Source organism: Lagopus muta, chromosome 1, assembly GCF_023343835.1.
Source record: "Lagopus muta isolate bLagMut1 chromosome 1, bLagMut1 primary, whole genome shotgun sequence".
NCBI lineage: Eukaryota > Metazoa > Chordata > Aves > Galliformes > Phasianidae > Lagopus > Lagopus muta.
In genome coordinates, this window is record NC_064433.1 from 130,838,139 (window position 1) to 130,850,368 (window position 12,230).

Consider the following 12,230-nt stretch of genomic DNA (forward strand, 5'->3'; position numbering starts at 1 on the left):
AGCTGCATTCTACAGAAAAACCTCCTGAAAGCATCCAACCATGGTGTGAACCAATGATGATCAGTGAGAGGTGACGCCTTTCTGCCTCACTGCAGTCATCAAGTAGGAGAAATGCAATGAAGCTGCAGCACACCACAGAGAAGCTGCCACGGATCACAGTAGCTGTGGGGCTGCTCAGATCCCAGTGTGAAGTCAGTTCCTACCCTGAGGCAGCATGGAGTCACGCTCTTCCCCAGTGGCTTCCTGCACCTTGCAGGTACAGGAGAAGACAGCAGACACATGTGGAGCCAGGAGGGGTTGCAAAGTGAGTTGTCAAAGATCTCAGCACCTAAAAGAACCAACTCCCCCATGTGAGTGCCTGAAGTTGCAGCATACACTGCACCAAAGCTCTCAGCAGATCTCTGAGGCACTTCTCTGGTCCAACTCAGGCCTGCAGAACAAATCTGCTCCGACAGCCATCACCAGGGCAGCCTGTGGAAAGCTTATAACTTGTACTGCACAGTTTCTGCTCAGTTCATTCCCATCACAGTGACAGATACAACTGCAAAAGAGGAACTTAGAGGGCAGAGTTGGCTTTTTAGCAGAATATAGCCTATACAAAGTTGTCCCAAAAATGGCAGTCTTGAGGGTTAGGCTTCAGTGTGACAGACTTACATCTCTGCTGAACAAGGTACCTGCTAGATTTTAGAATTCAGCTTGCTGCTGTGAGTTGTGTGCTTCTCAAACTGACAGCATTTTTAGCTGTCTTGTAATTATGTTTACAACTTGTCACAAGCCATAACTGATGTCAAGCTGTCAGCATGATTAAGAAAGAAAGAAAGAAAGAAAGAAAGAAAGAAAGAAAGAAAGAAAGAAAGAAAGAAAGAAATGTAAAATTCAATGATTTAAAAGAACTCTCATTTTTGTAATGATCAGTGCACTTTTGAACCTTTTCAAGTGATGCTTTGGGCTGTAGATGTACCAGTAAACAGTGCAAGCCAGGAAACATTTTCTGGCCTGGAGACCAGCTACAGTGACAGCTTCTATTCATGCTCACAAATTCTCCCAGCCCCCTCCAAAAATAATACCAGCAACAACTCCCAGCCTCTGCTGTCCCCTAGCTGTGCCATGATGCTGCTTGAAAGAGTGCTAGCTGGAATAGGTCAAAGTGCATCAAGGACTACTCTAGCGATTTAGTGGTATGGACCACTGTAGGCCTATATTATGAACTTGTTTAGTTTAAAACAGATGATTTTTTTAAGGCTAGAATCAGTATCTGTTGGCACACTTCATTATGAAACCTTAGCCTGCCTAGACTACAAAAACAAGATGAGGAAGCTGAAGATGAGCCAAATGAAGTGCAGGTGTTGGTAAGTCTAGCCTTAAGCCACGACACTGCATTTTCCCAAAGCCTCCACTGCTGCTTGAGACAGGGCACTACCCTGGCAGATCTGTTTCTTGCTTTGATGTCCATGTTGTATCAGAAAACTCTGTAAAATCACCAGAAAACTCACCTGTCCTGAATCTGACAAACATGTCGAAAACATAGATGATATCAGAGCAATAGTCCAGGAACAGCCATAATTTGATATGGTCAACTTGTAGCTCATCAAAGCAGGCTCTAAAGAAACAAAGATAGAAATAAAGAACATTAGACCAACTATATAACCACAGTGTGCTAGTGTGGACTGGCAATGAAATGAAGGGCAGCACATCTCCATGCCTAGACATCTGCAAACTGAAGCTGTGCCTAAACAGACACTAGGATCTGGCAGAATTCACAAATGTGAATGCACAGATAGGGGCATGCAAGTGCCCCTACATTTAAATGTGCCTCAGATTTTACACGAAAGATCCCCAGGAATGCTCATCTCATACCCATAAACATCACCATTAAGGTGATTCTCAACTGAAATATTTGCTTCTGGGAGGCCAACCATCTGCATCTCTCCCTGCCATTTGGCACAAGGTGAACCCTTTCCACAGCACTCTGTTAGTTTGACTGAAGTTGTTTCCCACATCCCAAACAGGAAAGCAAACACTTGAGTAACATTTTCCCATCCTTCAAGCATCCATAAATGCCTCGCATTAATTTAAGATGACCCCTCATTGCCTGCAGCCTTCCCCACTGTTCCCTATTGGAGGGTTTGCTGATATACAAAGCTGGGAGGATTGGCTGACACACTTGAAGGCTGTGCTGCCATTCAACAGGACCTGGATAGGCTGGAGATGGGAGGAGAGGAACCTGATGAGGTTCAACAAAGTCAAGTGCAGAGCCCTGCACCCAGGAAGGAAAAACTGCATGCATCAGTACAGGTTAGGGGTTGACCTGCTGGAAAGGAGCTCTGCACAGAAGAACCTGGGGGTCCTGGTGGGCAGCAGGCTGGTGATGAGCCAGCTTTTTGCCCCCTTGTGGCTAAGTAGGCCTGGGGTGCATCCTGGGGTGCACTGAAAAGAGCGTGGCCAGCAGGTCAGGGGAGGTGATCCTTCCCTGCTCCTTTTCCCTGGTGAGGCCACATCTGGAGCACTGTTTGCCATTCTGGGCTCCTCAGCTCAAGAAAAACAGAGAATTTCTAGATAGAGTCCAGCAGAGGGATGCAAAGAAGATGAGAGGTCTGGAGTATCTCCTTTGTAAGGAAAGGCTGAGACCTGCGGCTGTTCAGCCTGGAGAAGGAAAGGCTGAGGTGGGAGCCTATCAATGCTTATAAATTTCTAATGGGTGAGGGTCAAATTGATGGAGCCAGGATCTTTTTGGTGGCTTCCAGCAACAGAACAAGGGGCAAGAGGCACAAAATGGAACACAGAAATATGAACATGAGGAAAACTTTTACTGTGAGGGTGACAGAGCACTGGAAAGGGCTGTCCAGAGAGGTTGTACAGACTCCTTCTCTGGTGATTTTCAAAACCCGCCAGGATGCTTTCCTGTGCAACCTGTTGTAGGGAACTTGCTCCTATAGGGGTTGGACTAGATGATCTCCACCAACCCCCACGACTCCGTGATTCTGCGATTACAAAGTTGCCGAGCCTGCAGTGGCCAAGGCACATCTCTGCATCCAGCCAGTAGGTGGCACGCCAAGGCCACAGCCAGCCAGCACGGGGATGCTCCTTGCGCCTTACAGTCGGGTTTTTGAGGCAGATAAAGGAGAAGCATTGACCAGCTTTTCCCAGAGGAACTTACAGACATATGTAAATCTTCTAGGTAAGCAATTCATAAAAAACTACGGGATGATTTATGCAGGAAACATAGACACTTTAAATTTGAATCCCAAAATTGTTATTAACTTAAATCCATACCTGCATATAAGCATACACCAGTTATAGAACACAGGTGCTGCAATGATGGTCAGCCAGTTGTAATACATATTGCTTGAAGGATCAATCACAAAGACCTCTTTCTTCTGCCTGGAAAGCAAAACATGTACATTTGTAGTGGAAATTTCACAGTAGCTTACTGGTATTCCCCTCCTTTGGAGGCCAATCGTCTCATGGTTAACTCACATCTGCTTGAGAAAGTACCTAAGCCATGACCCCAGATGAAATACTACCTTCATCCTATTTGAGATGCTCCATTCCTGCTTGACACAGCTTTGGAAAAAGTAAGTGGGATTGGAAAGAAAAACAGAGCTATTCAAATTGCTGAGGCTGAAAATAACACCTTTTCTGCATATGACCCCCACTAAAGACAAAGCAGAACATCTAAAAAGTATCTAAGTATCTAAAATACATCTAAAAACGTCAAAGTAAAAATCTACCTACACATTAAAAAAAGGAAGCAGCTTTAATCTAACGAGTATTTCCTTTGCCATCTTCACAACAGCATCTGAGCCATTTCTTCTCAAAAAACTGGTCATTATCACAAAGCTGGTGACCAAGAAATATGGTCTTCATACAATAGAGAACATTACCTCTTTGACTCTTGAAACATTTATTTTCTTTGAAGCTACTTTCCAGTACTGTAAAACTCAGGCTGTCTTTGCATAGTAACTGATGCTGAAGAACACAGATTTGAACACAGGCTTTCAAATCAAAGCTTTGGTTAAGAAACTTGAGATACCTAGATCAAGTAGATTCCAGTTGGAAGCTGTTCCTACCTACACATCTCTATACTGACACAGTACACACTTAAATATATATAAATCATATTGAGTTTAGGTCAGCCTTTGGGGAACAAAACAAGGAACTATTTATATCAAAAGCATGCCAATGGTCTCATTTTGTTGCAGAAATACAGCAGCTCTTCCTGGTCAGCAAGAGAAAACTTCAGTAATCAGTAATAAAGAACTATGCTAAGTTTTGAGTAATCAGTTGTGCTGGTCAGTGTAATTATAATAACTAAACTTATTAAGCAAATCTGTAGTTCTCTACATGTAAAATTTTTGTTCTTCATCCAAACTACATTTTTGGTGTGAGCTCTAAATTGTTACACATGTTCTGGAACCATGAAAATCCAGTTCAGATTTGCAAAGACTGCTGCTATCCTAAAACACCCCAATAGGAATAAAGTGACCTTGAACACGAAAACCAAATGCCCAGAGGTAGACAAACTCCCTTTTAATGTCCTGGGGGGCCACTCATGAAGATCTAAACAACAATATTAAAGACACAACAAGTCTGTTGACCAGTTGCACCCTTTCAAAAGCAAAAACATATAGAAGGTTTATGGTATAACATTCTGTAGCCTACAGATCAATAACTGGAGTAGGAGTTTTCCAGTTCAATACCATACCATGCTTTGGAGTGCAGGAGAGGTGTTACAAGTACATTCGTTATACTTACTCTTCCTTTTTTTTGTCATCTTTTTTATCATCTTTCTTTTCCTCTTTCTTTTCCTCCTTCTTTTCCTCCTTCTTTTCCTCTTTCTTTTCCTCTTTAACCTCTTTCTTTTCTTCTTTTTTGCTGTGCAACATATCGAAGTCTTAGAAATATTATCAATTCTCTAATAGCTAGGGGAGAGGGTGAATAGTGAGGTACAGGGAACTACTGACCTGGATTCTGGATGGGGTAGGACAGGATTTCTCAATGGTACCATTTATCCAACTGGTATAAATGGTTCTCAGACCAACACCACTACATTATACAACCAATTGGCTGATTCTGTGCATTAGTGACCCATGTTTTCTTGGCCTTTTCATACAGCAGTGTACCAGGCTGGTTTTAATTAAATGCTTCCAGTTTGTTCCATCTTTAGAATTTGAGCACTTAAAAAGAAATCTATTTAATGAGAACAGACCACAAAATGGCTTAACAAACGGTCAATATTCATGACATATACAGAACCTCACATTGACCATCTGAAGCTTTATTGGTGATTACATGAAATGAGGCTGAACCTCTTCTCACAGCTGTTTAAAACCAACATAGCTGTGATTAATTGATTACCTCTGCTTTCAGCAACTGCCTTGGAGAAGAATCCCTGTCCATGTTTGAACAAAAGCAGCAAATATAGAGAAACCAGGTGCGTCTCATTTCACTTCATCTCTGACATCCACATACAAGGAAGTTATTTTGTAAATGTTTTATTGTCAACACAATTAATATGAGCTATTTTAGATCTCTGTAACAGGACAAGATGACTTGTGACTGGAAGAAGATAGCACTTACCAATACAATAGGTCAGTGAACAACTTACCTATCAGCAATGTGTACATGCTCTAATTCTTACCCTTGGACATTTCCATAGAGACACAGTATCACAATATAATTTGGAAACTCTCAGACTAATTTTGCTTAAAATAAAAAAAAAAGCTAGAAAAGTACCTATCAAATTAATCAACACCACTGAAACATTTAAAATTATACACTACAAGGGGCACAATTGGAAAATTATTCATACAAGCTTCCCAAAGAAACAGTTTTTCATTCATCAAGGCTGACTTCTACACAGCAGCAGGAACTGCTACTCAAATGGTTTATTTCTCTGCCATTGGCCCCTTGGACTTCTACTGCATTTCTTTTCAATCTGTCCTGAAAACACCTTCCTATGTAGAAAACATGTCAGGATTTCTCTGTGCATTGCTATGCTTGGTGTCTGAAAAGCCAATGCACAGTTGCTGCTGTTAGCGTTATCACACTGCTGGGGAAAACTTCAGGAGTCTGGCATTGGTACTGGAATGGAAGAGATGGATACAAAGTAATACATTTCCAAAGGGCAGTGTCACCCTGTATTTGTGGCTGTTAGACAAGGAAAAGTAGGCTGAGATACAGTCAGTGAAAAAGTGGAAGTGAGGCTCTTCCATTTCTGCGGCTGCTGTTCATCTCTCGAGGTATCTCCTAACATGGTAATCCCAGCTACCTGTAGTCTGGCAGTTGAGGTCACTTGGAAGAAAAGGTTGGCCATAATCGAAGTCTTGAAAGCACTACCTACAGTTCCCCAACAGCAGGAACTCACAGGTCTTCCACACATGGGAAAAAACACAACTTCAGAAAGACCTGCATCTTTTTTCCCTTCTTAGTACAACTGAGTAAACTAATCCAGTTAACAGCTGTTTGTGCCTGTCATCACTGACAGCAATACAGTGCCATCTATTCAGTGTCTCCAGCACATTACAAGGAGCACCTTCAGGCTCAGAAAATGCCTTCATTATCTCCAAAGAAACCGTCACAGTCTGTGAATGAGCTGAATATTTGCACTTCTCAGCTGTGGACTACTTTGCAAATCAAGTAATTTTCAGACGGTCAGGCAGGTAGACAGACAGGTGTTGTCTTCAGTCAGCAATAATGCAACACCTGAAGGATGTAAGTTGTGCCCGAGGTCCACGAGTCACTGTCAGAAACAGGCTAAGCAGCATTTCCATTCCAATCAGTCCTCTGTGCCCTGGCAAGCATGCCAGGCTCCAGGCTTCCAGCACCTTTAATTATCCCAGTCTAAATAAAATGCTGCACATTTCTGTCACTGTTTGCTGCACTTCCATTTCAGCTTTAACAAAATTTATGCGAGTCAAACCAAAACACTGCTTCAGGAGCAGGAAGATCTGTTGAGATATGTGCACAAAACTTTCACAGCATCACTTCTAAACGAAATTTGCTGCTAGTCCATGACATAAAAATCTACTGCTAGATGCTACAGAGGAGGTATGTCTTCAAATAGCTGTGGTTTAATACATGCAACGAGCATTAATGTTGAGTGATTTTAAATTACAGGAGTTCTTCACCTTTTCAAGAGATTTCTCTTTGGTCTGAAACTGTAAAATATCCTTGTCAAATAAATTAAATAGAGCAGCTTCTGTCAAAACTTCTGTTGCAATGGAAGCCTTACTATGTTGCCTATCACACTCTCTACATCTACAGCAACCATATCAGGCCGAGTTAAAACACACATTTTAGAAAGAAGGTTAGTGTTCATTTTGAATGCCTACAGAAAGGGTTTATTGGCACCCTGCTCCATATCCACATCTCAGGTGACAACTTTGAAATTTTGGGGGCACTTAAGTTTTCCAAAAGGAGATTGAGTATGTTAGAAGAGGAAAAGGACCATCAGAAAATGAATATCTTAATCTCATTTAAAATTGAAGCATTAATAGAGCAATTGGTAATGCAGTGAAATCAGCCAGTTGAATAAAAGGAGGTAAGGACCAAATGCTTAATTAATCCGATTCGTTCCTTGGAAAGTAAGGGTAACCAGACAAAAGGGATCACGAAGGATGCTTCTAATACTGAGAAAACTAGATCTTTCTTTATAATTAAAACCTTAGAAAGGCTTAAAGCCTTAGAAAGGGCTTAAGAAGAGATAAGGAGTTCATACTACAAATGTTACGAGGCTGGAAAGGGAAAAAAAAGGAGCTAGTAGCAGAAGGGCATATGGAAGTTATCAGTACTTACTCTTCATTGGTGTTGTTGCTAAAGTTGACATTAAACCTGGCCAAGGGCCACGGACTGCAGCGATTGAAATAAAACATGTTGAAGAGCGTAAAGGTTTTTGGCATTTCATACACGTGTTTACCAACATGACAGCCTGACTTACTGGCCTCTCACTGATATACACTGATAAGATTAGGAAGGTCAACTTTGACTGCGGCGCTAAGCCCCTTTGCATAACTATTTCAAGGCACCAGTTTCTCTTTATCACGTGCTGGGCATACACGTTTGTGACCACACCTGATGGCTGAAGCTTGTTCTCAGGCGTATTAGTGCATGGTAACATGCAGCTCTCTATTTTTAGCCCTGTAAGCATTCCGTTGCTATTTTGAACATTCTCCAGTCCTTCCAAGTCTTCTTCACAAATGCAGCGCCAAGGTTTCTGTGACAAGCATACCTACCAGTGCTGCAAAATTGAATTTTCACAGCAGAACAACTGAGAGTTAATGTAATACAGCCACAGCGTAAGCAGGAGAAGGCAAGGATGGATACTTCCTTGTATAGAGGCTTGTTGGCCCAAGATCAGCGTTCTCCCTGATGATTTGGAACCTGCAACTGTTACTGACAGAGGCATCTGAAAAAAAACTGTCTGCTCATTTGAGCAATTAATGGACAGCAGTCTGGCTAATTCAACAAAATGTGCTTTTAAGTTGAATTTCTAAGGAGCAGATCAAATGAAGATGATGAGGCTGTGTTCATCACTGACAACAAATCAATGTCACCTATACTACCATGCAGAGCCCCTCGAAGTTTCTGCTTTAATTTAACTTATTAGCTGGACTCTTGATACAAATGAAGTGATTAATTGCTTACATTCCAATCTTTAACTAAGTAAAAAGCCATGGGATTCTGTGCTCCACATTATACTGCCAAGCAGAAGGCAAACTTTTGTCTTTCGACTTCATTTTCCTCTCTTGGCTGGAGTTACATTTAGAACAGTAATTTACATATTCAGTCTTCCCCTGAAATCTAAGTACATCTGCTTACCTGTTTACTCCCCCAGGCTGTTCACGGATGCCCAGGAAGGAGCGGATGTTACTTTGCCTGCTGGACACCTCTACAAGCTCTGGCCCTCGGATACGCTCTAGGAAAGAGTCAGGCCTTTGGTCTTCATGGTGTAGATGTCTTGTGGCCCACGACCTCAGAGATACAACAAATCGTGACAGCCTGTGCAGAACAGACACACAACACTGACTGAACCACACAAGGACGTCAGATGGATTAAGTTTTCCCCACAGTATCAGTTCAGGGGGATTTTTCTCCACTTCTGCACCTGACACTGAAATGAGGCCTGATAGATTAACAGTGTGAACTTAAGACACTTTCCACAATTTCATACATCATCTCCTGTAATTGATCAGGAAAGTATCTCACACATCATCACTGTACCAGCACTGCAGAGGTGATAGAAAAACTCCGATTAAAGATGGATTTGCCAAGTGGTCACAATGGAGACAAAAAACTTCTGACCTTATGTGATAATGAGGAATCTTGGACTGACAGATCAGGAGACATAAAATACTCACAAGAACGTATTCTCAGGGTACACACAGTAGAAAAAAATGCTGAATAGTTGGTGAAGAAGGATGGATTTTGCAAGAAGGAATGGTAAAATTTCAGTCACCTTCCCTTAGGTTGTAAAGAGTCTGTCTGCAGATATATTAATTGCACACTGCACATAAACCTGCCTACTGCATAGACAGCACTATTTCCTAATCCTAAATTTCAAGCAGAGCACTGAAATTGGATAAGCAGAACATCATGGCAACAAAACTAATTTATCACTGTATTGTTACGACTCATTTTATGCTCCCACTAATTGACTGAAACACATTACAAATTCTTGTAATGTTACCGAAGTTCAAACAAAAACGTGCTTCTGAAAAACTGGAAACAACAGACCCTGAAATATATAGATTAGATTTTATTGACTCCCCAAACAATATTCTTTATTCTTTCTCATTAGCAGACCAATTTGGACAAAAGTAGTGTTACTTCAGGTTTCCCAACCTTGTCCATGAAAATGCCATAACGAAATCCTCAACAACCTGTAACTTCTTACAGGAGCTCTGGGCTACTCAAGGAAAGCTCTTCATATTCCCTTCATGTTGGATAATATTACAATCTTATGATGAAGTACACTTGTCTTACTGCACTTCTCCAGGGCCTAACTATACCATCTCATAGATCTTGCCCAGGATTTCTTACCTTGAAATAAAAGGACAAATAAAGCAGGAACAATACCACATGTCAGAAATTAGACAAAGACATTTTTAGTTCTTTTATACCTATACCAACAAAGCACCATATAAATCGTCACCAATGTCCAACAACTAAGAGAATTCAAAATCTACCAGGAATGCAAAATTAAAACAAAGCTCCACATCAAAGTCTGAGATGAATTAATAGATTCCTAACTCATTTAGAAAGCATCGCATAAAATTAAATTGTGATTTTTTTTCCTCTTTATCTGAGCAGAACTCAGCTTTCACTTAAGTGGTGTGAAAAACCACTGACATGGATGCTCTTACTTATATTAGAAAACAAGGTATTTTGAGAACTGTTAGTTAAGAAGCCAAACAGATTCTACAAAATAAGATTGAGAACTTCTCTATTTGAAGGAAGAAAGCCTTTTCTTATTTCTGCCATACTGTTTTATTCTCACCTTTTTTGTCCTAAGATACTCTCAGTGAAGTCCAGCAGAGGCTGTTATCTTAGGTCTTTGAGAATCTGCATTTGAGAGGCATGTTATACTACTATACTTTATTTAAACTGCTGAGCATTCGTGTTTGTATCAAAGGTTTCCTTGCAGATTCAGAGAGTCAGAAATTGAAGTTATACATGCATGTAACTCAAAGTATTCTGGAAAAGGGTATAGAATAATATAAACTAACATTAAGAAGCTTTCAGTATTGATTTACACATGTAGGTGCTTCCAATATACACCAAAAAACGTTTTCCACCTAAAACCAACTTCTTGCAGACTTTGTAATGTACACACAGTGGTGTCATCACCTGACAACCAAATAAGGCAACACAAGTTTGTTCTCTACCACCCAAAACCTTGAAACGTAAACTCTTTAAATGACTAGTTTTAGTCATTTAACTTAGCAACATTTAACACTTAGCAATAGTTATAAAACTATTGCTAGTTTTATAGCAATATTTTTCTTTGAAATACACTATGCTTAAACTCAGTATGCTCTGTAGCATGTACCATCATGGCATCAGGAGAGAGAGTGCTCTGCAGTCTCAGTTGGAAATCTTTAAAGTCAACACAAAAAGTTTTTGAAGCTCTGTTTCAGGATTGTGTTTTAAGTCTATGTAAAGTAAATGACTTGAGCAAATGGTTGACTTGAAATTCGTTGTCTCAGGCTCCCATTTCATTACAAACAAAAGTGGATTCTAGAAACAGAAATTCCAGCATTCACAACACAAACACCCTATCTCCTCCTTTGCCAGAGATAACCGTCAACAAGGCAACAATCGTTAGCCCACACCTGATAGGAAAATAACACGGCATCAGCTACCAGCCAGAACCACTTATCCATTTACTCTACAGTCTTGAGTCATTCCTGCTGTCACTTCTTGCATTTGCTCAGCGTTCAATATTTTTCAAATCAGATCTTGTAAAAAAAAAAAATCTTTTTCTTTAATCAGACTAATTTGTGTGAGCTCATCCAGCACCTCTAGGATCCCAAGGCTTTTATTACAAACAAGAAAGCAACGAGTTCAGAATCGATGTCTAAAGAAGCCTCAGTCACGTTCTATACAGGATCTTTAGCTGCACTCCATCCATCTTCTTTGGAAAGTGATGGCTCTTCTTACTTTACCTTGAAATAAATAGTGATCTGTCTCTTTCAAATATGCTAATACTGAAAATGGTGTTAATTAGCATGTTACCTTGCCATTGCTCCCCTGCCTGTGAATGGGCTCGCTTGTGATCCAGATAGATGTCTTCCCTCCATAGAAATGACTCTCTGCAGTTCTGAAGATGTATCCTCACACAGTGAATGGGTTCTGCAAAAGGAAATGGTTTTTAAATTATATTCAGCCTCCAGCAGATTTTCCCCCCATCCAATTATTAACACCACTGCACCAGAAAACAATATTGCAAATTATCCTCTTTCTACTAATAAGACATGCATTTGATAAATGTACAGTGAAACCCATATTCCCACTTTTCTGGAGCCATCCAACATGAATGAGGCAGACGAGGCTCTGCCATCTGTCCCCGCAAGGTCAGAAGCTGATTTCTTACATGTCAATTACCACTCTGGTGATACACAATTAAGAGAAGAACACTTCATAGAATCATAGAATCACAGAGTGGCCTGGGTTGAAAAGGACCACAATGATCATCAGGTTTCAACCCCCCTGCTCTGTGCAGGATCACC

At 40.8% G+C, this 12,230-nt stretch overlaps 1 protein-coding gene across 3 annotated transcripts in view; it reads right to left on the minus strand.

Moving 5' to 3' along the window:
• CNGA3 (cyclic nucleotide gated channel subunit alpha 3) overlaps positions 1 to 12,230 on the minus strand; it is a 38,387-nt gene that overhangs the window by 8,824 nt on the left and 17,333 nt on the right. The window contains exons 3-8 of one of the 3 annotated variants that reach the window (XM_048961793.1): positions 11,737 to 11,853; positions 8,821 to 9,000; positions 7,798 to 7,851; positions 4,756 to 4,875; positions 3,274 to 3,381; positions 1,494 to 1,600 (exon numbers count right to left, since the gene is read on the minus strand). In XM_048961793.1, the coding sequence (XP_048817750.1) occupies positions 1,494 to 1,600; positions 3,274 to 3,381; positions 4,756 to 4,875; positions 7,798 to 7,851; positions 8,821 to 9,000; positions 11,737 to 11,853 (686 nt within the window). The remainder of the gene's footprint in view (positions 1 to 1,493; positions 1,601 to 3,273; positions 3,382 to 4,755; positions 4,876 to 7,797; positions 7,852 to 8,820; positions 9,001 to 11,736; positions 11,854 to 12,230) is intronic. The other 2 variants (XM_048961776.1, XM_048961785.1) reach the window with 2 other exon arrangements.